The sequence below is a fragment of the Haliotis rufescens genome, unplaced genomic scaffold (genome assembly GCF_023055435.1).
Source record: "Haliotis rufescens isolate VD_foot unplaced genomic scaffold, xgHalRufe1.0.p SCAF_16, whole genome shotgun sequence".
In the NCBI taxonomy this organism is placed as follows: domain Eukaryota; kingdom Metazoa; phylum Mollusca; class Gastropoda; order Lepetellida; family Haliotidae; genus Haliotis; species Haliotis rufescens.
The window spans coordinates 22,018,695-22,044,938 of record NW_025963846.1 but is presented as its reverse complement, the minus strand read 5'-3'; the positions used below and the strand labels follow the sequence as shown (position 1 = coordinate 22,044,938).

Here is a 26,244-nt window from a genome sequence, read left to right as displayed (position 1 = left end):
GAACACCACGGCATAGACCCGAAGCTTTCTGGCGAGTGGGATAATCCTGTAGTCATTTAGTTACAGCAGAACACCACGGCATAGACCCGAAGCTTTCTGGCGGGGGGGATAATCCTGTAGTCATTTAGTTACAGCAGAACACCACGGCATAGACCCGAAGCTTTCTGGCGAGGGGGATAATCCTGTAGTCATCAGTACCTCAGCTCTATCATACTCCACCCGCAGAAGAAGTTCAGGCCTGACACAAGCAAACCGAGGGCAACAGAGAGCGCCATACAGTGTGAAGTGAATGCCTTGTTTGCTGTTTAATGCTGCACTCAGCAATGTTCTAGCCATATGACGGCAGTCTGTAAATAATAGAGTCTGGACCAGACAATCCAGTTATTGACATGAGAATCGATCTAGGCAATTGGGATACAATGACAAGCATCATCAACCAAGTCAGCAAGCCTGACCACCCGATCCCGTTAGTCGCCTCTTACGGCAAGCATGGGTTGCTGAAGACCTTTTCTCAACCTGGATCTTCACGGGTCGTGAAGTGAATGTAGGCTTATGCTACAGTCAGCATTGTTAGAGCTACATCCCTGAAAGATGACCAGTCAACACCGGCAAATCAGTTTTTAACAGACATCTTCCTGAGGCAAGGGAGCTTACTCACTTTCATAGTCCAGTTTCCACCCTCGCTGAACTAGGCTGAAATTGTGGAGTTACATTTTGGCTGGACTAACGAAATCGACATGTGGGTCATGAACAAAACATCAACATCTGGGTCATGGCAACTGCCATGCCTATTTTGTTCAATTGCAGGATTTGCAGAGCATGTGTACCGTCAACTGGCCGTTGACAGATATTTTTTCAAATATTTTCATGTTTTAAATCAAGGTGGTCAAGTGATTTGATGCATTTCGCTAGGTAAGACCCATTTCATTACAATATAGATCTTGATTATCGATTTGATCATCGAGACTGGGCACTGCCATTTTGTCTGAAGCAAATGCAAGTGATATGAGAGGGGACATAGAAGGGACATAACTAGTAAAAGCCACTGGTGGCGCTACGATCGAGCCCAGAAATTCCAGGCTGGTTGGTCAAGGGTGGAAAGGGTACTTTCAAAGTCAACTCCCTTGCTTCAGGAAGATGGGTGTCAGCAAAAGAAACAATCATTTCTTGCAATGTACAGTGACACACAATGAGCCTCGTCATACGTGACAATTCCCATTTCATCTAAGTCTTTCAACTATCAGTGTGCAGGGGATTTTTTCTTCCCTTGAATCTCCACTGGTTAAAGTTACTCAATAAACCATCCAGGTCATAGGGTTGGTTGGTTGGTTTGTTGTTAACACCGCACTCAGCAATATTCCAGCTATATGACGGCGATCTGTAAATAATCGAGTCCAGACCAGGCAATCCAATGATTGACATCATGAGCATCGATCCACGCAATTGGATGACATGCGTCAAACCAAGTCAGCGAGCCTGACCACCCGATCCTGTTAGTCGCCTTTTACGACAAGCATAGTCGCCTCTTACGACAAGCATAGTTGCCTTTTACGACAAGCATAGTCGCCTCTTACGACAAGCATGGGTCTTCATGGGTCTCCAGGTCATAGGAGCACGGTCACAAACAAGACAGCAAAGGGTTCACTATTCAGCGATTGTCTGTGACTGATTCCACTGGCCACTTTACAACACAATGATTGTCTGTGACTGATTCCACTGGCCACTTTACAACACAATGGTTGTCTGTGACTGATTCCACTGGCCACTATACAACACAATGGTTGTCTGTGACTGATTCCACTGGCCACTTTACAACACAATGGTTGTCTGTGACTGATTCCACTGGCCACTTTACAACACAATGGTTGTCTGTGACTGATTCCACTGGCCACTTTACAACACAATGATTGTCTGTGACTGATTCCACTGGCCACTTTACAACACAATGGTTGTCTGTGACTGATTCCACTGGCCACTTTACAACACAATGATTGTCTGTGACTGATTCCACTGGCCACTTTACAACAATGATTGTCTGTGACTGATTCCACTGGCCACTTTACAACAATGATTGTCTGTGACTGATTCCACTGGCCACTTTACAACACAATGATTGTCTGTGACTGATTCCACTGGCCACTTTACAACACAATGGTTGTCTGTGACTGATTCCACTGGCCACTATACAACACAATGGTTGTCTGTGACTGATTCCACTGGCCACTTTACAACACAATGGTTGTCTGTGACTGATTCCACTGGCCACTATACAACACAATGGTTGTCTGTGACTGATTCCACTGGCCACTTTACAACACGATTGTCTGTGACTGATTCCACTGGCCACTTTACAACACAATGATTGTCTGTGACTGATTCCACTGGCCACTTTACAACAATGATTGTCTGTGACTGATTCCACTGGCCACTTTACAACAATGATTGTCTGTGACTGATTCCACTGGCCACTTTACAACACAATGATTGTCTGTGACTGATTCCACTGGTCACTTTACAACACAATGGTTGTCTGTGACTGATTCCACTGGCCACTATACAACACAATGATTGTCTGTGACTGATTCCACTGGCCACTTTACAACACAATGGTTGTCTGTGACTGATTCCACTGGCCACTTTACAACACAATGGTTGTCTGTGACTGATTCCACTGGCCACTTTACAACACAATGATTGTCTGTGACTGATTCCACTGGCCACTTTACAACACAATGGTTGTCTGTGACTGATTCCACTGGCCACTTTACAACACAATGGTTGTCTGTGACTGATTCCACTGGCCACTTTACAACACAATGGTTGTCTGTGACTGATTCCACTGGCCACTTTACAACACAATGGTTGTCTGTGACTGATTCCACTGGCCACTTTACAACACAATGGTTGTCTGTGACTGATTCCACTGGCCACTTTACAACACAATGATTGTCTGTGACTGATTCCACTGGCCACTTTACAACACAATGGTTGTCTGTGACTGATTCCACTGGCCACTTTACAACACAATGGTTGTCTGTGACTGATTCCACTGGCCACTTTACAACACAATGGTTGTCTGTGACTGATTCCACTGGCCACTTTACAACACAATGGTTGTCTGTGACTGATTCCACTGGCCACTTTACAACACAATGGTTGTCTGTGACTGATTCCACTGGCCACTTTACAACACAATGATTGTCTGTGACTGATTCCACTGGCCACTATACAACACAATGGTTGTCTGTGACTGATTCCACTGGTCACTTTACAACAATGATTGTCTGTGACTGATTCCACTGGCCACTTTACAACACAATGATTGTCTGTGACTGATTCCACTGGCCACTTTACAACACAATGATTGTCTGTGACTGAGGCCTTTGTGGGGAAGGTTACAAGAAATAGTCATCCACTGGACCTCATGTGCTGTCCTCTTAATTCATACAACAGCGTGAGTGAGGGAGTTTCCAAAGAACATACTGGCATACACACATAACTATGTAAATCATTAGCCCACAACAAGGATTTACACGCTAATAATTAATCACACTGATTAACTTCTAACTTCTATTCCATAGAATTCACAGAATGCTTGTTTGTTTCAGACATATATTTTTCCAACATCATGCTTTCAATATGTTTGTACATCCTGCAACTTCCAAGTCACCAAATATTTCTTAACCACTAAACTTTATCATTAAGAACTTAGAGCTGTACAAAAGATGGTATTGACCAATTATCTTATGAAGCACATACCTTATTTGGCCAATATCAGTGCATTTAAATATTAGTGTGTTTTACATGCTGCTGGACATACAAGTTAAACATATATTCCAACACTTTGAGCAACTTATAATTTTGTTGTCAAATAAACATACTGCAACATGTCCAAGCACTTGCAAAATGACCATTAAAAAAAGACAAAAAAATGGAAAAGTTGAAAATTCACTATTCTTCTAAGCACAACATAAAAATCTGTCCTAAATACCGTTATCTTGTGACCATAATACGTAACTGCCAAAAAAGCACCTTTGTAAAGAAACAGTTCACATAAAAGTAATAACTTCCCTTCTCAAGAAGTTATATTGCAACAAAAAGACAGCAATGAGCTGATCATGAGCTGAAGGCAAGCTGAGAAACATGTAGAACTATATAAGCCATGCGGTGTGAACAAAATGCAAAAAATACCAAATAGCAAAAGAACATAACTTAAGCAATACTTTCCACATGCTTAGAGAAATACTATTTTAACAATTAAGACTACAGTATCATAAAAAGTTGGGAAAAAAATTAGTTTATGTAAAAATTGTCCTGAACTGACTTAAGAGCAATCAACAGTAGAGTAGAAAAAAAAGTGCTGAAAAAATCTGATGAATATTTTAACATACCTTTCAGAGTTGGTTGTGGGCTATTCGCTACAACATATAATTAATACACATGATTTCTCTGACTGATCATAATTACCACGTTTCCTATTTACACTAAGTGTACTTCGGATAGAAGCTTTCACCCTTATTTTGAAAGTTTGAGCTTGAATGCGATGAACAAAATGATGAATATTTAACCATGACGGGACAAACTGCAGTGAAACATAAATAAATATTCACACAGTAAGCTCACATATGGTCCAGGAGAGGTGACGCTCATAAAGATAAAACGACTCGTTTCACATATTTTACTGCCTATTTCATTCATACTTGCTACTATCATAAGACAGATCTCACACCATAAACTCAACAACATCCTGGCAAGTCGTTTTATTCAGAATGAACAAAACCTCTCCTCCATCAAGGGCAGATAACTCTAAAAGCAAGATCAAGCATGCGAGAGATCTACCTACTCACCCTTACCATGAGGAATGGTTGGCAGGCGGTCCTTCTCTGGCAAGGGGCAGGTAATCCTGTCATTCTGGAGAGAGGCTTGTGTTCCATGCCTTGTTTCCCCAGCAACAAACAAACATTGGAGATCGTCACTGTTCTTCTGTTGGACAGCAACCTTGTCAAGCTCGAATGTGATCTGAAAGTTACCATGAACACAATGTTATGGGTGCTCATACTGTCCAATATCTAACAATGATGAATTTCATCCAAAAACACTAATTTAGTCATACATTTATTCTAAATGTACAGCATCATAATGAATGCTTTACACCTGCCTTTAGCAACAAATATATCACATAAATAATTACATATATGTCATATAAATTTAATGTCTGTCTGTCTGTTTGCTGTTTAACGTCGCACTCAGCAATATTCCAGGTATATTACAGCGCTCTGTAAATAATCGAGTCTGGATCAGACAATCCAGTGTTTAACATCATGAGCATCGATCCATGCAATTGGGATACGATGACATGCATCAACCAATCCATGAGCCTGACCACCCGATCCCGTTAGTCAGTCTTGCCATGAAAGCATTGGGTGGTTCTTAACATTTTTTTAGTAGTATATTAGCCAGGTCACACATTTTGTAAGCACATATCCTCATAAGGCAGCTCTAAGACACACATGGGAACTGGGACCTCTTCTGTCCCAGAATCCCAACAGGAATTTCTTAAAAGTTGTAATTGTTATATGTAGAAATGTGCATTCCTTGTACTGAATGGTGTTGTTGTTTATATTGTATTGTTTGATGTTGAATGCCGAACTCAGCAATATTACAGCGGTCCGTAATTGATTGAGGTTGGGCCAGACAATCCAATGACTGACACCATGAGCATCGATCCACGCAATTGGGATCGATGACATGCATCAACCAAGTCAGCGAGCCTGTCCACCTGATCCTGTCAGTTGCCTCTAACGACAAGCATAGTCGCCTTTTATGACAAGCATGGGTTGCTGAAGACCTATTGTACTGTTTTCATGTCATGTGTGAGTATCTATCCTGGGGTTTGAGTTACTTGAGTGTGTTGGGTATCATCAGGATCATTGGATGCAGTATCATGGTTTGGGAGCACTTTCAATGGATGCCTCTTACTACAAGCATAGTCACCTTTTACGGCAAGCATGGGTTGCTGAAGACCTAGTCTAACCCGGATCCTAATGGGTCTGTTGTGGTCTAAGTGTGTCAGCTTAGCATAATGTCATTAAAGTTTGCACTTCAGTTACTCATAGCACTGATCGAGTGAAGCCAAGTCTTTATGTCCATTTTTAGTTATTTCGGATCTGGAATTGATAACATCATAGCCATTTTTGTGACTAACTGATGACTGAACTCACCACAAAGCAACCAAGGTTCCATCATAACAGCAGAGCACTACTTACCACAGACCACGCAGCCTGAAGTGCTATAACGTACTGCTGCATACAACAACTCACTCACTCACACACTGTATACCAGTCAAACTGAGACTACAACTCTCAAACCCAGAAACTACATCATTGACTCAAGGCCACAACCTATCCCTGTATTGGGACAGGCTTTACATATTGCTATGGACACAAAGTATCTACCAACCTGTTTTGAATCTTGTTTGTTTTCGAGACTCTCAAAGCTGAACATTTCTGGTTGGATGTTTTTTATGCTGGCACATGATTGGTCGGCTGATGGCAGCCAATGAGGAGTGATTGCTGATGACTTACACATGTCTGTTGAGGTGCACCTAGGAAAGAATTCAATACACTAAAATAGGAAATCTATTAATGTGCAAAACAAGGGGCAGATAAAAACAAAGTTTTTTTTGTAGAAAACACAAAATTTAGATTTTTATACTGTATGACTGCTTTACTTAAATTTTCAGTTTTGTGACTTGCTATTCACTGATCCTGTCAGGATCATGAGATTGATTTATTAATCAATAAAACAAACACACTATTTCAACTGACCTGTTCTGCATGACACACCAGCCACAAATAGGATCTGACACGGTCATACAGTCATCACAGCTGGCATGATCCTCACAGTGGTCACTGGACAACAGCACCACCTGCATGGACAACACTACAGTCAGTAAAACACACAGCACATGTAGAAACCCTCAGTAGTGAGGGGCTCACAGGTCACATGACAACAGCACCACCTGCATGGACAACACTGCAGTTAGTGAAACACACAGCACATGTAGAACCCTCAGTAGTGAGGGGCTCACAGGTCACATGACAACAGCACCACCTGCATGGACAACACTGCAGTTAGTAAAACACACAGCACATGTAGAAACCCTCAGTAGTGAGGGGCTCACAGGTCACATGACAACAGCACCACCTGCATGGACAACACTGCAGTTAGTGAAACACACAGAACATGTAGAAACCCTCAGTAGTGAGGGGCTCACAGTGGTCACAGGACAACAGCACCACCTGCATGGACAACACTACAGTTAGTAAAACACACAGCACATGTAGAAACCCTCAGTAGTGAGGGGCTCACAGGTCACATGACAACAGCACCACCTGCATGGACAACACTGCAGTTAGTAAAACACAAAGCACATGTAGAAACCCTCAGTAGTGAGGGGCTCACAGGTCACATGACAACAGCACCACCTGCATGGACAACACTGCAGTTAGTAAAACACACAGCACATGTAGAAACCCTCAGTAGTGAGGGGCTCACAGGTCACATGACAACAGCACCACCTGCATGGACAACACTGCAGTTAGTAAAACACACAGAACATGTAGAAACCCTCAGTAGTGAGGGGCTCACAGTGGTCACAGGACAACAGCACCACCTGCATGGACAACACTGCAGTTAGTCAAACACACAGCACATGTAGAAACCCTCAGTAGTGAGGGGCTCACAGGTCACATGACAACAGCACCACCTGCATGGACACCACTGCAGTTAGTGAAACACACACAACATGTAGAAACCCTCAGTAGTGAGGGGCCCACAGTGGTCACATGACAACAGCACCACCTGCATGGACAACACTGCGTGGACAACACTACAGTCAGTAAAACACACAGCACATGTAGAAACCCTCAGTAGTGAGGGGCTCACAGGTCACATGACAACAGCACCACCTGCATGGACAACACTGCAGTTAGTGAAACACACAGCACATGTAGAAACCCTCAGTAGTGAGGGGCTCACAGGTCACATGACAACAGCACCACCTGCATGGACAACACTGCAGTTAGTCAAACACACAGAACATGTAGAAACCCTCAGTAGTGAGGGGCTCACAGGTCACATGACAACAGCACCACCTGCATGGACAACACTGCAGTTAGTCAAACACACAGCACATGTAGAAACCCTCAGTAGTGAGGGGCTCACAGGTCACATGACAACAGCACCAGCTGCATGGACAACACTGCAGTTAGTCAAACACACAGCACATGTAGAAACCCTCAGGAGTGAGGGGCTCATGGTGGTCACTGCCCACACCACAGTTACACTCAGGACATCCCATATCAACGTGTTGTTAAATCAGTACATCGTTATTTTCATGAAATGATGGCAGTTTTAAAGTGACATCTGTTTCAACAGATCAAACTGACATTTTCTACATTTACTGAGTTAAATGAAAAGAATAACCCATTTGGCTTCCCAGAAATAAGACACCTGTCTCTCAGGAACGGATGTTGAAAACATTACAAAATGTACTAACTCGGTCCTAATCTATTCCATGTAGCTAATAGGTGTTTTAATCATTCTGTAAATATCTACTTCATTCAAGTGTCATATAAACAATATTTCAAACTTTCATCACATGAGTGATCATACAAACTATTTTTTATTTTTTGACAAATATTCATTCTCAACCAAGGCACATATTTGTTTATTCAAATCAATCATAAATTTAATACATCAAAAAGCAACCAGCCCATCCAACCATGCAAAATCTTCCGACAATCCACTGTACTTTGTCAATGTCAATAGATGAGTATCAACAAATCAATAGAAGTTGAATATATTTGTTGATAATAAACAACTAACATGAAGTCACACAGAGCTGAGAAAACATTCACTAAGTGGTATAACAATTGATACCCAAATTTGTACAGGGTTTTCTATTTCAATGCAAACAGTTCCAACGACAGAAAATCAAAATTCATTTTCATTTAATCAGAATCCATCTGTGTCAGAGACAGATGCTGGAGTTCACACCTGATTTCTCCCTGAAACGTCTTTTGCAAAATCAGTCATAAACTGTTTAAACAAAAACTCCCATTGGCTATGATAATCAGCCCTAAAATCTATAGCCAACAGGATGAGACAGAGATTTATATCGAGAATATGCATGTCTGAATTTATGAGGCAATTTATGTCTGCAACATAGAAAATACAAGGTCTAACAAAAGGTCAAATATGAACAAAAAATATAAACACACAGGGAATTACCCAGTTCCTCATCAAATAGCACTTTTTTCATATTTGCTCCAGACATCTGACATGCTTGAGAGTTTCTACAAGATTGGCAAAATCTGCAATATTACTAAAAAACTTTGCAATGTGACTCATTGCATCCTCAAATGCCAAAGCCTCCTTGTTCAACTCGGAGTTAGAACTGGAGCCAAATGTTTTCCAGCTAATGCCCAGCTATAAATGTTGTATGGGCTTGGTACACCATTCTCCATGGAATGAAAATATTTTCTCTCTGGGCTGTGATTGGTAGATGCATTGTGAAGAGCCAAACCTTTGATCTAACGATAAAGATGTAAGATGTAAAACCAACAGAGTGAGTTTTTACACAGCTTTTAGCAACTTCAGAAATACGCACAGGGACACCAAGAATAGGCTTCAAATATCGTACCCATGTGGGGTTCAAACCTGTCTTCAACATGTTCAGTGGACACTTGATCCATTAACCCATTCAGATGTGGGCTAAATTTTCTTACTGATTAATTGCATTAAATCAGCATGTATATGACTAAGAATAATAAAAAAATGTCTCAGAAAATATCTATCAGGTTTGTTATGTTAACATCTTTGCCAGAAATATTTTGAGCGTTATTTATAAAACCACTTAAAACTAATTCATAAAATTGAAAAAAAGAGCCTGAAAGGAAAAATTTGAAATGGATGTTAATATAGCAACATTTTCTGCATTCTACTCTGGTGGTGATCTCACCCATCCCTGTATAAGACTGGGTTACCTTAGCTGGAGTCAGGATGATCAGTTCATGCTTGTCTGGAGCCTGGAGGATTTTCTTGATTTGTCCACGAGCATCTGTCTTCTGAGTATCCACAACAATGGCAGTATCCTTTGTCACCAAAACCTACAACCAAAGTTCAGACAATTTTTAAGAAATTACCCAATGAGGCAAAGATGGCACCAACAAGTGCCCTTGGCTTGTAAGTTGAAATTACCTAGTGAGTGAGTGAGTGAGTATGGTTTTACGCCGCTTTTAGCAATATTCCAGCAATATCACGGCGGGGGACACCAGAAATGGGCTTCACACATTGTACCCATGTCGGGAATCGAACCCGGGTCTTCGGCGTGACGAGCCAACGCTTTAACCACTAGGCTGCCCGACCGCCCTGAAATTACCCAGTGAGGTAAAGCTGGCACCAACAAGTGCCCTTGGCTTGTAAGTTGAAATTACCTAGTGAGGTAAAGCTGGCACCAATAAGTGCCCTTGGCATGTAAGTAGACAGGCAATTAGTGCATTCATAAGAACTTTTTTTTTACATTTATGACAGGAAGGCTTACCTTGCTGATTTCAGCTGCAGACGTCCCAATGTAACAAATGAGGTGTCTGCCTTCTTGTTTGACAAACAAAGCAGATGCATCTGTGTCTGGCATCTCAAGTTTGGTTGATGACCGCACCGCCAGAGAGCCCTCGATGGAGGAATAGGCTTCAGCAACATCAGACTGGCCACACATGTCAACAGGTGCCCCCTGAAACATTCATGTACACTTTCCAATGGGTTTGTTTGGGGATAGTAGGGAGTTAAAAAATATACAGCATCACTTAGTGTGAGCTGTGGCAATATCGTGAGTGAGTTTGTTTAAAGAAGCTTTGGACAGTATTTCTGTTTTCTCACCTTAAAGCAGGGTGAAAGCAAAAGTAATGTAGGTCACAGACATTTGCAAAGTATTGATGCCCACAAGCATGGTTATGGTGCAGGCAAACCAAGAAACAATCTGTATAATCTGGGATTCAAACTTTAGATTATAGGTTTCAAGCATGCATAAGGGACGCAACTCGGCACAGTGAATTGTAGCGCCTTAGAGAAGTGGTTTGGCTTGAGATAAAAGGCTGTTCACATGAATCAAATATTATTCAAAGACCTTATGACAGTCAACTGATGTCAGTTAACTCTGGTCACTAGTAAATGTTGGTCATTCATGTCAGTACTATTTACGTTGACCCAACCCAACTAGGGAAACACAGTGAAGAGGATAAGGAGGGTATTGACAGAGGAAAGTGCAAGACAGGAAAGTAAGTGGAATGAGAGCAAGGACCAGGTCTGTTTGTTTCCCTGGCACATACACATGGTACAGATATACCCCAGATAAGCCATGGCTGCCCTAGAGATGTATCTGCACAGATGAATGATGACATGATCAAGATCTGCAACCCAGGCTGTCAGTACACACTCCATCTAGTAATGAAGATCCGGGGAAGAATAGGTCTTCACAACCCATGCTTTACTGTAAGAGGCGACTAATAGGATCAGGTGGTCAGGCTTGCTGACTTGGTTGATGCATGTCACCGTATTCCAATTGCATGGATTGATGCTCATGATGCCAATCACTGGAATGTTTGGTCCAGACATAATTATTTACACACTGCCGTCATATAGCTGGAATATTGCTGAGTGCGGTGTTTAACAACAAACAAACAGCATTGGAAACAAGCGGCTGCAGACATGGGTCATGTCAAAGGTAACACTTCTCATCGATGTGAGATCACTATCAACAATCCTGAGTGAGTGAGTATGGTTTTACGCCGCTTTTTGCAATAGTCCAGCAATATCACGGCGGGGGACACCAGAAATGGGTCAACAATCCTGAAACTATATGCCACCTATGCCATCTTAGGAAGTAAGAGCTTCTGGTACAACAACATTTCAGTTATATCACAGCTGTATATTTTTTTTCTGTTGGATGTAATTCCATAAGGTAAGAGCTAGACTTTGGAGAAAGCCAATATGAGTACGGTGATAATTAGCAGATCCTGACAGCAAAGGAAGACAACTGTGGCCAGCAAGTTGCAGCTATCCTGGGGCACCCATCAGTAGTGGTGGACACAGACTGAACATGTCAAACCAGTGGTTGATAGCATGAGAAACAACACAAGGGTACAATGGCACACAATCAGTCAGATTGCAATTTAATAACCCGATCTCATTTTAGATCAGTCATCAGAACCAACATGAGGTACTTAAAAAAATAACCTAATCATGAATCCCACTGGAGGCACCCTGACTGCCCAATTAACTCGCAATTAACAGAATACCAACTGCCCCAACTGAGATTGTTTTACGACTTGACTTAAAACAGTATTCTAAATCTGACACAAATTCATTACACCAAGAGCCCCCTGTCTCTCAATATGATTACATCTCAAGGTGTGTTTCCTTGTCTAATGAGAAGACACTAGCGTTGCTGTATCGTTCATCAGCACTGTGGAGATGGGGAAGTAGTTATGAGCTGTGGCATCTGGTCAGCTGCAACAGCTGAGTGTCTGCAGGAAGCTCCAGAGTGGCTTATAATGAACAAATGACCAAGGGTCAAAACCTTGGGGCACAACTCACAACCATCCTCATCACCTTCATCAGACATGTTACACCTGATCTACTAACAGAACCAAAATCTGTTGTGAAAGGAGGAGAACACCTTACGGTGGTAATACAAGCAATGCCGTGTTGTAAAGGAATGTCGTCAACAGTAATGAAACCCCAGATACTTCTAGCAGACCTGTCAACCCTCCCGCATTTTGCGGGAGACTCCCGCAATTTGATGAAATCTCCCAGTCTCCCGCAAGATGGACTATTTCTCCCGCAAAACAGAATTTTTCATTATTTAAAAAATTCGCCTCCATTGTTCCGTGAGTAAAAACAATGAACGGGAAGTTTGCGTCCCGATCTGTCCGGTAGGCTCCCGGATTAGCGACCCTTATCACAGCCACCCGCAGGGGGACCCAGATGGGCTTTTGTCCAGTAATCAACTGGTAATTAAATTCATATGGTGAACGATTGAACAATGTAAACTGTTAAGAAAACTCGGATAGTCCTAACAGGTGCCTGAAGGGTTGAACTTGAAATGAAAAATCAGCCAAGTATTCATCACTTCATGAAATGAACTGTTGTCTTCATGTTCTTAGCGTGTTTATTCTTCCATAATTTAAGAACGTAGATACATATGGCCAGTCCAGTTATACATAACTTTATTGGTTATCAGATTTGTCAGAAACTTTGTTAAAACATCAACATACCTCAAAGTTACGTCATTGAACTCTTGGAAATGAAAACAAAATATGTCCTGCAAGCGCCGTCTTCAGAAACAACACTATGCGTGATTGGTTGATTCGGTAGTCGAAATAACAATGAGTTACACGATCAGGCTTCCTCACAGATAGGATTTCAAAGTCAAAGTTTAAAGTGAAACTTATAAATTTCCTTTTGACTGACATCGTGACTTGTGTGCACAGAAAATATCAAAACAGAACTTTATCAAATTTCGCGAGAATGTATCGTGATTATTTTACACGATTTGATTGGCTAATAGTTTGCATGCGTCCCAGATCTGCAATCTAATTTGCATACAACTGTACTAGTCAACCAATGAGATTAATACACATCAAGGTCAGAAAGGTCAACAACGACAACGAGACTCATTTCATTCATAAATTGTAGTAAAACGTAATAGTACTTCCAAATATGGCATACATTTCTTGGAATGGAATAACGTGAACATTTCTAGGAAATTTAAGGAGCGAAGTAATGGGACTGTCAACAGACTACCGCAGACAGAAAAAAAACAGTATATCTTATTGAAATTAAGGGTGATGATGTTGCGTCAGGATAAATGCATTTGGTATTTCTTTGGCGAATTTTGTAACCAACATCGTGCCAAATACTCAGAAAACCTGCATCGTAACGAAGCCTGACAACTGGTCGGATTGAACATGTCGTCAACTGGTCAAGCTACCGATTGTGAAACTTCAATATCTGTTTGCGTTTATCTGAGATGATCTTTGAACGAAAGTTATATGGGTAGATTGTGCTGGGTTTATTTTTGGAGGAGGAAAATGCAAACGGAAATTAAGCAAGCTGTACGTATAAGAATCTTCTTGATTATTTATTGTTTCAAAATATTTGGTTTTCTTTGTAACATTATTAAAAATAAAAGTTGGAAATTATCTTATCTTCACTATCTTAAAAATCTCCCCCTTTGGAGTCAAATCTCCCCCATTTTGAAGTCAAATCTCCCACATTGTCATGATGAGGGGTTGACAGGTCTGCTTCTAGTTGTTTGAGAAGCAATACTGTTGCTAAAGGGTCTTCGAAAAGTAACACTACATGTAGTAGCACTACGTGTTACACTGAACGAAGATTGCCCTGTGGATTCAAATGAAATACCTCTAGGTTCCTGCAGGTATGGGTCAGTTTCACAATGTGAGTGAGTGAGTGAGTGAGTGAGTGAGTGAGTGAGTGAGTGAGTGAGTGAGTGAGTGAGTGAGTGAGTGAGTGAGTGAGTGAGTGAGTGAGTGAGTGAGTGAGTGAGTGAGAGAGAGAGAGAGAGAGGTAGGGAGGCCGGAGAGAGTTGGGTCTTGTGCCCTCATCACCTCCTTCCTTCGGCATAACAGGCCAAATTTTTAACCACAATGCAACCTGAACAAGCTAATGCTTTAATGCTATCCTGCTAACAAGATCAGAAATTACTCAAGAGACAATGAAACCCCATACACATCTTAATTATTCTTTTCACAAATGGATTAAAACAATAACAGGATTTTTGAAAACTAATGCACCGAATCAGCCTTAGCTGGACCAGTACCAAATGTCTTCTTTCAAGATGTTCTGATCCATGTTTCCAAATATTTCGTATCAAAGGGCAAGCACAGCAGAATTTGATTGAAAAACAAGCAAACAAGCTTCCTGAAACAAGGGTGCTCAGGTCATTATGTAATGAACCTTTAACAAGCTACAAACTATGACAAAACAAGGGATTGTATAAACACACACAGGAATTCCCCCATGGAGGCCCTGTCTCTATTGAGTTTCCCACTCAAAATCAAGATGGCTGCCATACTGACAGGAAGACAAGAAGTTAATTAATAGGGTGCATCCTTGCAGTGTTATACACATTGATCCCAGGTTTTTAAGGGGTTAGAATTCCCTACAGCTGTGGGAATTGTGTTGGTTCCACTTGGATGGACCTGGGTCCTGCTCAGTCTCCACAATTATACTTCAATTTGTTTGTGTCAGCTAGTCCCAACTCGGCTACTTTCCACCATCTCGAGAACCCAACCAGAACTGCAATTATCATGTTCCATGGCAGTTCACAAAGCGATACCGGTTCTCCTTTTTCTTCTGATCTTCTATGTCACTCAACCAATGGAGCATATCGTGAACTATGCTTTCAATCACACAAAAAATGTTGGAACTGATTGGTTGTATGAAGCTATTTCTTCCTTATTTCCAATAGCATGGAACATGTCTCATACTGTCAGATCTGATGTTGAGATATCAACAAGCTCCTTCCTTCTAATAACACAGGTCAAAGATAGCCTTCTTCACCCTGAAACATGCTTCCTCAACACCTATCTTGATGTACCTACCCCTCATTAAGCACATTCTAACAAACATCATTAACACTATTATCAAATTTTCAACAAAGCCCCCTAAGTGCAGTCTTGACTCAATGACAGTGACAAATGGCTTTTTCTGTCTTCAGTTCTCATCCCAACAATGGAGAAGCAATTTTTTCTCCATGAAATTTGACTCTTTCAAGAAGAAACGCCTCGGCACTGTACTTTGTTCACCCTGACCAACTTAAATGATTGTTCCCCGACATGGCACCATTGGTAAATGTTTCAAATATTGATGTTGTCTTATTCATGGTAATCTTCACAGAAAGGCCATTCAGACAATCTGTGTCCTAATCTGTCCGTGTTTCCCCATCTCTCATAAAACAATATCCATCAACTGGGAGCTGCCTGCGTTCTTGTCCAGGAACAAAACCATGGCGAGTCAAGAGGTACATCATTGCTTCATGCCTCAGACCATTCTGTGTATGGAGGCCACATGTTGTAGAAAATTAAGTGCAAATACTTCTTGCTAAAGAGTATAGACAGGAAGCCATTATGGAGTTTGCCAACAATCCGAGACATGGATCATCATTTGACTTCCATACATTCGCGTCAACAAAGACCATACACCGATGGAGAGAATAGGTACCACCTTGCCAACACCATCCTCCTCCTTCCATCCCTCTCCTCTGGCGGATAATCGAGACTGGCTATTCTCCTGTTGATGTCCTATATTTACTTGACCTGGTCAATGTTTCTGCTGGTGAACTCAAGTCTCCAAGCTTCATCATAAGCTCTGAGTAGCATTTATCAATGATGCTGAGCCAACTACAACAAAAAATGTGTGGGCCGAGGCATGTTTTAGCCCCCAACTGTGTTGCAAAACGAAAATATTTCTTAAGCGTTATTTCTTTACTTATAAGCATCAGAATCTCTGCACTAGTACAAAGCAGAAGTAATTCAAAATTAACATATAAGTTTCCAGTTTCAACAAGATCGGTAAATGCGCTATCGTGTCACTGGATTTTCTTGTCCATCACTCGATTGTCTGGTTTGTTTCCAGGTCACTGCCGCAGGTCTGGAATACTGCAGTGCAGTGTCAGCCAACATACACTTTCTTTTTTAAGCAGATTATATGAGTGGCAGTTGTCATCGTTAGGGCAAGACCTGCTTACCCTTGACCTGGTGTCCTCACTGATTTTCAGTGATTCATTCATTTATTTTTCACCGATACTTTGCCTTTTATGCCCAAGGGAATCTGTTATTCTCTGGTGTTGACGTGCATTATTAACTGTAGTGTGTGTGTTATTAAACGCTGCACTCAGCGATATATACAGCTGTATCATGGTGACTTGTAAAGAAACGAGCCTGGACCAGATGATCCTGTGATTGATATTATGAGCTACGATCCATGCCATCTGGGTACGATGACACTCCATCATCTGACCACCCTATACATTATGTAGCCTCTTTTGACAAGCATAGGTAGCTGGTAACCGTTTTTTACCCGGAATCCCCATGGGAGTATCAACTCTTTGTGGTTCTTTGGATACCAATATTAGCAACAATTACACACTCCTGATGTTGGTATCCCTGAGCAAACATGCTCGTGTTTTATCCATGTGGACCATGAACAGCAAGGGTAGACAACATGAATTAAAACCAATTTGACACACAATCCATGAGGGATGAGGGATGAGGGGTGTGCGGGGGAAGGGTTGGGGGGGGTGGGAAGAGAGCATTTGTGATATTTCTTGTTCCATTCAATAGTTTCTTAGAGATTATGTAATTGTGATTTAGACAAGGACAGTCAATCATTTGAATTAGGGAGTGCCTGTGCCCTTAACACTGAACAGTACTCTTCTTCTAAAGACTGAAATCACTTCGCTGCTTTGAGCTTGTCCATCCTGTGACAAACTTGGGCATCACATGGACAGATGCAAATTAGAAGTCACCCGAAACCATTTTCTTTTCTTTTTTTTAAAAAAAGGTTTCATTGGTTTACACAAACCTTGTAGACTGGATCCAAGAGAGTAAAAATATACTGAATAGCCCCCAAAACTTTCAATACCAAAAGTAAATGGTAACTTGTGTGACAGTAAGACTCAATGGCTCAATGTTATCTGGAGTCCTGAAGAAGAGCAACTTCAGAATTACAAATTTTCCTCAGCGCCTTGTACAGGGTCCAGATGACAGACAAGGCAGATTGGAGACATACACAAGTTCCATGCACTTGAGGTATTGTTCCTTTCATCACTAAATCAGCCCCAGACGGAAGGTCAATGGCAGCCAGGCATCCAGAAAACTGGTTTAGATGCATCATTCCAGGCAGAAGAGACAGAATTCTGTACAATCAGGCATTTTCTGCCAATGAAGCAGTCAAGAATTTAAAACCATATGTTCAGGATGTTGAATAATGTGCCACATTTTAGACACACGTTCATCATGTCTTGTAGTCATGATTAATGTTCCATGCTATCAGGGCTCGACTGGGTTTAGATTGCATGTTTTAGTCAAATTTGATTATTCATATATATTCATTGAAAGTACATTGCATGTGGAGGCATGTTACCAGGATTACTTAAGCAATAGGAATAAGAGGCGACATCAAACAAAATATATATATACAATACATGAGATTGTCAAAATGTCAAAGGTTCATGGTGATGTAGGCATATGAAGGCCTTCATGCAAATTTCAACTAACAAAAACAAACCTGACTGAACTAAATCCATTTATCAAGGGACCAAATCTACCAATTGATGGGACTGACTTGACTTGGAAGTTTTATCCTTGGTGTGTCCTTCCCATCAGTTTTATTCTTGGTATGTCCCTTTAATCTGTTTTATCCTTGGAGTGTCCTTCCCATCAGTTTTATCCTTGGTGTGTCCCTTTAATCAGTTTTATCCTTAGTGTGTCCTTCCCATCAGTTTTATCCTTGGCATGTCCTCATCAGTTTTATCCTTGGCATGTCCCTCTCATCAGTTTTATCCTTGGCATGTGCCAGATGTTATACGTCTCACATTCTTTAATGGTAAAGCTGACCACATGCATGCACCTGTCATTTACACCCGGTGACATTCCAAATCTGGTAACGCCAGAAAGCCGACTTGGAAATGGCGAGACTGACAGGGAGCAAGAGTCCAGGAGGGATTCAAGCATCAGTCAGTTTGACAGGGTGAAGAGAGAGTATCCTTATGGACAAAATGTTGGCTTGAATATATCTCAAAATCGTCATGGCAATAGGTTTCAGTCTCATCATCTTCTATTTAATCTGTCCAATTGTTTTTGATTTACAAATTCCTTTCGCGTTCATATTTAAGTTTAATGGGGAAAATATTGTTTTCCACAAAAGGTATTTAGTAGTTTAACAAGGAATCATGCAATATCCCATCACAATTTGTTATGAAGTGATATCCTCGCTAATTTACTTCAAAGTAACTAAAGCTATTATAGAATTACCTCAATACAAAAAAGTTGTCAGAATGCCCATTTTGATATTCATTAAACCTTCTAAAAGATGTGCAGTTTTGCAACTTGAACATGATTCTACTCCAGCGCAGCCATTCCTATCTGTGATGGAGACCAACTTTGGTTGAATAATGTCTTTTATCTGAGTGGATGGGTACAAGTCTACTTTATTACGGCTGTAGTGTTCTGTTTTCACATCATTAATCAGCTATGATTAATATCCCAGCAGGCCAAGTATTTTCTTTACCTTAGAATGCGTTCCACAGATAAGGGTATCAAACGCACAGAGTTTTATAGTTTCTGCACTAGGCATTTTATGGCTGAATTTACGTTTCCATGTGACTCATGTACGCGTCTGCTTATGACTTATCACCATCCCCAAAGTTTTAATTTGTATTCACAAAGGACACAGAATGGTAGATGCCTTCAGTTAATTTTTACGGCTCAGCAATCAAAGACGAGGATTTGGAAATAGAAACTCAGTGTTCATACTTATGATATGGCCCGTTAGACTCTTCTCTTTTACGATACTGTTTGGACATACAGATCGACGAATGGTCTGTAACAAATTTTGTGCTATCTCCACAACTGCTGCATTAGCTCTGTTTCCAACCCTGAAGAGTCACTTTGCAGAGAGCCAATTACCAGCTTCACAGCTGCTGAAAGACAAAAATTATCACCCCAAACTCTTGAGATTCGAAGAAAGTTTGTGCGACTGCTGCATTCATTGTCTGATCTAGACATATTTATCTGATGCATCACATGTTAGATAGACAACAGCCCAAACATCCGTGTGCATATCTCCAAGGGGTTTCCATTGTGGCCACATCCAGGCAGACGTAATAATCGGGCAGAACACTTTGATCATGAATTCCAATTTTTAAAAAAAAAATCATTTTAGCAAGGAGACGAAGGGCGCCAGCTGAGGCTGAAAGCTGCTCGCCTTTGTCCGATTCTCAATCAGGCGAGAGAAAATAATATTCATCGATTCCTTTGAAAAATTATTGGTCAGTAATATATCCACAGGGGATTGCTTTTCTTTTGAACTGGCGTCAATGATATTTGGCACAAAAATACGACATTAATGTTGTTTTATCATCAGAATAATCCAGATTTGATAGAAGATCTCTTGGCGAGATAATGACGCAATCAACTTTCATCTTGCTCTAAATCAAATATCAAAGCTAGCGATATTGCAAAATGGATTTATTCAATATTAGATATTCAATGTCTAAACCAAAACATCAAAGGAATTAATGTTGATGTTTCTCCCTTGTTCAAATTCAGTGAAACCCAAAGACCTTGAAAGTTATCATTTGATGAATGTTATGAAATTTTATACACAACTTCATTTTACAATCTGTAACGATTTCTGTGTTCACAGACCTGGAAAACGGACCATAAACTGTCATATTAGCACATAAATTTGATAAAGTCTATCAATTAGTGAACAAAACTCCTTCATCATGCTGACAAAATTGAACAATGATTACTCAGAGCAAACAATATCGAGCAATGTATCATCACTAAAAAACTACATTTGAAAGTGTAGCTGGACAGGACAGTTTCTGAGTGTTTTGAGAGCCTACTTAGGATTCTTCAGAAGACTACTTCCCTTGCCATATAGATACCTCTGATCTTCTTATTAAAGTGACATTAAAGCGAGTGAGCTGGGTCTTTGGGGTCATTTCCAACAGTATTTCAGTTATATCACGAAAGCTTAACATGGAAGGAAACTTGATGTGTTGGATGTTTGTAACTTTGGGGAAAGCCAAGAGACTTGTACAGTGCTGACATATTATAATCTGAACAAATCTGGGATTCAAACCCAGAATCAGTGTCCTGACAGCTAAGGGACACAAGCTCCACGGTGAGCTGTCTTGTCTTCGACTGCTGAGCCACCAAATCCTCCCTTAACATAAAAGACAATTTGTAACATTGCAGTTGGGTTTAACGCCGCTTTTACCAGTATTCCAGTTATATCACGGCGTGTCAGCTTAATGTGGGAGGAAAGCCCGAAGTGATGCAGGTCTCTGACGTTTACCACTTCGGTGAAACCCACGAGCACGGGTATGGTGCTGACAAACCTAGAAACATAATCGGGGGGAACCTGGATTCGAACCCACAACCATAGGTTTCTGGCGTGCCCAAGGGACGCAACTCTGCACAGCGAATCGTGGCACCTTAGACGACTGGGCCACCCGTGCCCCCCTGGATTATTGTAGGCTATTCATTTTGAAGTTGGAATATATGTGTATTCAACATACGTTAACCTGGATATAGACTATCATTGATATAACCATTCGGAACTGAAAATCATTACATGTAATTCTGCACATTACATGTTTTCCAATTGAGATTAAAAATTATGACATCATAAAATATGCCCAAACAACTTTAATATCAGGCAAAGAGTTCATTTTCACTGTTTCAAACACTGCTTGTCTATCAACGCAAGATGGTATCTAAATATTGTTGGTATCCTTGAACTCGTGTCATATCTCCGACTTCATCCCCGCTTCTGTAAACTCATCAGCAACAGGTACAACACTGAATACAGTTCAACACAAACCAAAGCCAGGCTGAGCTGGTATATCATGATTTCCATGGTTTTCCAGTTTGTTTCTAAGAATAGAAACTGAACTCCTCCACCAGGAGCTGACTTCAATGGCTCTTTCCCTGTTCTGAAGCAAACTGCAAACACCAAAACCTGATCAGCAAACATTTCCCAAGTCCAACGACCCTGCCCAAATCCCCGGCTACAGCAACGCACTCCAGGGAAATCTTATGTCAATACATGTTTGTTTAATATTACCAATCAGTTGAGTTTCGTGATCACAACCGTGATCAGTGTGACTGCCAAAAATGCTTTCTGAAACACTGGTTATGTGTAATGGAATCCGCACTTCTTCTGATGACAAATATTTTCATAATCTGATATTTCAAACTTGTGAAATAGTGTCAATTTTGATTTGCTAAAGCTTTGATTTCAGAATGTTCTGGAATAAAATCAAATTCTACTTTATAGAATTCACACTATTTTCATTGAACAATAATCTAACTGAACAACTTGTCCACATACATTTCCCTCAGAAGCCTACATTCTAAATGCTGCTATTTTGTTAGTTAATGAATTTGCTTCAGATGAATTACAACATCCAGCCTAACAAGTAATCTTACTTTCACATCACATAACCCACTTTGCATAGAGACAGTACAAATGAATATATCTTATGCAATAATTGTGAATAATTTGGTTAAATACAAAATCTGTTATTCTCGTCATGCAATATCCTTTAGACAAATGGTACATTGCCTCAGTTCATAAAAAATGCTTGCTTCCGGTAACGTGATCCTATATATTTTTTATACCGACACAAGTTTTTATTGTGGCACATAGAATGTATAAGGAATCCTTGACTCGCCAGACCAATACTGTTTAAACTTTAACACATGTCAATTAATGTCAATCATTTAGCAAGATTTCCAAGCATCTAATTAAATCTTTTAAATGAAAATGTTGGACCAACCTAAGGCCACACCATTGTGATCATTCATTTTGCATGATGAGGGAGGAGACACAACAAAACACAAAATATAATGTTTTCTCCTAAAATAATTCTTTGGCCAAACAAAACTTGATGTGCATTTCCTGTTTCCCAACGGAGCACCAAACCCTCAACCTTGTTTCTAGATTTCAACCTTAGTTTTTATGACCAACGATCGTAAATTTGTTGCACCTCACTGTAGACAACCAGTCATTATCTTCCTTTGACAGAGGCCCTTACTGATATACTGCACATAATTGTTAATGAAAGCTAAAAAAACCAAACCAACAGCCCTAAACACTTTACTTTGGGGGCCATATTGAAAAAAGTGAGTGAGTGAGTGAGTGAGTGAGTATGGTTTTACGCCGCTTTTAGCAATATTCCAGCAATATCACGGCGGGGGACACTAGAAATGGGCTTCACACATTGTACCCATGTCGGGAATCGAACCCGGGTCTTCGGCATGACGAGCGAACGCTTTAACCACTAGGCTACCCGACCGCCCATATTGAAAAAAGATTCTGGACATAATTGTAAGCTAAATGCAAACAAAATGATGCAAAAAAACATTTTCAATCAAACAGTTTCTTTTCATTTTCATTTTTGCAGGCTCATGAAAACATCTGGCTTCACAACCCTATTTTCCCAATATGCAAAGACACAAATTAACTCTCCAACTCTCCATTCATTACTTCATCATGCACATGATCACAAATCAAAGCCATGTTCACAATATTGTTAACACAAAACATGACATGATCTTGTGGAAAACTATTGGCTCGAAACTTTCTTGAGTCTTCCAACCCTTTAAGATGGTAAAAATTAGTCAGTCATCAAATCTGGTTAAAAAGTTAACTTGATAATGGAGAAGACAGGTCATGGGTGCAGGCAGCCATAATGCAGTCGACTGCATGCCCTATTAAACGGGAATATGAAGGAGAAAAAAATAGGAAAACTAATCCCATATGACAAAGAAAAAACCCTGCATGGAGCTTGCAATGATGTAGGTTCATGAAGAAGCCAAGTGAAGAGATCAGGTGCTTCAAACTCCACAACAGGGCCTGACATGCCAGATACTGACACCGTCAACAGATAACAATTTTTTCACAAAATGTTACACATTAATTTGTTTGATACAAAACAAAAACAGCTTTTACATGAATTTAACACGCATAACCTAATATTATATTTAGACAATGTTCTGAGGAGTGTAATTTATCAATGCAATGAAATAGCAGTCATACGTTATGAATGGGCTTAATATTCAGAAACTGATGAAAACATATTTATTTCTTAAAGACTTGTTTTGGAGCACAACTCTTGATAAAAATAGATTCCTTTCTATTCACATTTCTTTGATAAATAAATTTCTGACAAAAGATATATAACGAGACGATGAGAATGATTCTCCCGAGACCACCCCACACTTCAGAAATCTCCGAAAAACTTGCAAATTCAAACCACAAATGTACCAAGAATTCTTCAGAAATAGAAATGTTAATTACCGTATTTTCTTGAGTATAGTGCGCAACCATGTATAATGCGCACCTCCCTCTAGCGGGTTCAATATTTTGGAAAAATCGAAATTTGAATATTATGCGCAGAATTTTTTGACACCTTCCCTTTCAACGAAGTCCGGCAAACGAACGGGTGCTGAGAAACTTCGTCAGTACAAATTCGAAATTTGAGATAAAAAATCACCAGAAATGTTTATTTACCGTTTAAATAGTATTTATTGTTCTGCTAGGCATTGTTTTATATTTAGGGATTAAGATTACCTTGCGTATTTTCTCGTAAACTAAGCTGGAAACAGCAATCAGCTGTACACACGTTTTCTTTGAATCGACCGGTGATTCGGTCAAGACACACCCAATGATATAACTTTATAAGATTTTTAATGCAAGGATCGGCAACAATTGTATCTGAAACTATTTTATTTATCAGGAATAATATATTCCATTATTTTCTTAATTATATGCAACCTTTACTAAACATATTTAAAATAATAATAACCCTAAGCGAATCAGCTGATCGCTATTCCCGGGTATTACACCCTCCAAACAGAACAAAATATATAGTCTCAAACCATTTGCTGTGAGGTTTCCTACAAATGACTGAAAACACCATGCAATTACCATCAGTCAGTCAAAATAACTTGATCTCATGTTCACAGCACACCCAGACTAAACATCACAATGTTGTGAAACTCTTTTCCCAAAACAAAACGGTGGATGAAACTTCAATTTTGCTCAAGTTTTGTCCAATAGCAGCAATAAATCGGAACAAGCGTATCACATCAACAAAACATGTCACTACAGACAGATGGGTAAAGTCATATGACAAGGGATGAAAGACCATTGAGAAGGAGAAGTTTCCTCCACAAACAAAATGCACAACTTGCTGCCTCTGAGTGTCTGTCGGGCCACGTGCTTCGCATGAAACAACTCAACACTAAGTCAGCCGTGGTGAACAAACAAACTGTCTGTGAAGTGAACTCGGAGCATTTTCTTCATGAATACGATAAGGATAATGGCTGGGTAACCGAATTTACTTGTCATTGACTACGGCTTTCATTTCCTGTGGCAGGAGTGTTTAGACAACCAATGGAGTGAGTGAGTGAGTGAATGAATATGGTTTTACACCACTTTTAGCAAAATTCCAGCAATATCATGGCAGAGGACACCAGAAATGGGCTTCACACATTGTACCCACGTCTGGAATGGAACCCGGGTCTTCAGCATGAAGAGCAAATGCTTTAACCACCAGGCTACCGACTGCTCCCAACCAATAATGGAAAGGGTTGATATACAGGAGTTTATTTTCTCCTGCTTTTACACACTAGAACCTTCTTTTGCAAATGCTTTTAGCATGCCAATTGTCATATTATGTGATTTGAAAATCTATTTTCCTTCATAAATCAATCATATCACTCAAGTTTGTTTCCTGCCTAAAGATCATCCATTTTTTCTTACGTAAGTCAATTATTCAATCTTCGTATTGCAAGGCAACATTTTATTTGTTATCAAAACAAACTTTCTATTTTCTTGATTTAATTGAAAATTCACATGTTTGCATAATCAGTTAACTTTCAGTTGTGAAGTATTTCTTCACAGTCACGTAAAATATAGAACTAGGAATCCAGCATGGCATCAAAGGAATTGCATGAAACCAAAGTGTTGCCCACTGGAGCCATAAACTGCTGTGTGATGTTGTCTTTTTCTGCAATCTTAATCAATGTAATCCGTTGCCTCCCTCCTTCACGCTAAAACATCTTTATTCGCGTCTCTAATCCCAAGTCCTAAAATCACGCATCTTAATTCTAATGACCCCACACCATGCATCTCCCACCCTAGAGAGGGAGTTCCAGCTCACTTCACAGACATGTGCGCATTAAGAACAGGGACAAGCATCAAACAGTCAATGGGGACATAAACACTGTGGAATTATGGCTGTGAATCAGCACAACACCGCTTCTGATTAGAGGCATAACCCCATCCTCAGTGACACTTGGACCCCGCTCAAAGATAACACAAAACTGGCCATTTTTGTAGGACCACAAAATTAATGTT

The 26,244-nt window shown here is 40.4% G+C and overlaps 1 protein-coding gene across 10 annotated transcripts in view; it reads right to left on the bottom strand.

Moving 5' to 3' along the window:
* Positions 1 to 26,244, bottom strand: part of LOC124119254 (plexin A3-like) — a 142,438-nt gene that overhangs the window by 33,566 nt on the left and 82,628 nt on the right. For 7 of the 10 annotated variants that reach the window (XM_048396992.1, XM_048396998.1, XM_048396994.1 and 4 more), the window contains 6 exons: positions 10,607 to 10,795; positions 10,050 to 10,172; positions 6,828 to 6,928; positions 6,460 to 6,604; positions 4,848 to 5,019; positions 4,392 to 4,418 (listed from right to left, as the gene is read on the bottom strand). In XM_048396992.1, the coding sequence (XP_048252949.1) occupies positions 4,392 to 4,418; positions 4,848 to 5,019; positions 6,460 to 6,604; positions 6,828 to 6,928; positions 10,050 to 10,172; positions 10,607 to 10,795 (757 nt within the window). The remainder of the gene's footprint in view (positions 1 to 4,391; positions 4,419 to 4,847; positions 5,020 to 6,459; positions 6,605 to 6,827; positions 6,929 to 10,049; positions 10,173 to 10,606; positions 10,796 to 26,244) is intronic. The other 3 variants (XM_048396999.1, XM_048397000.1, XM_048397001.1) reach the window with 3 other exon arrangements.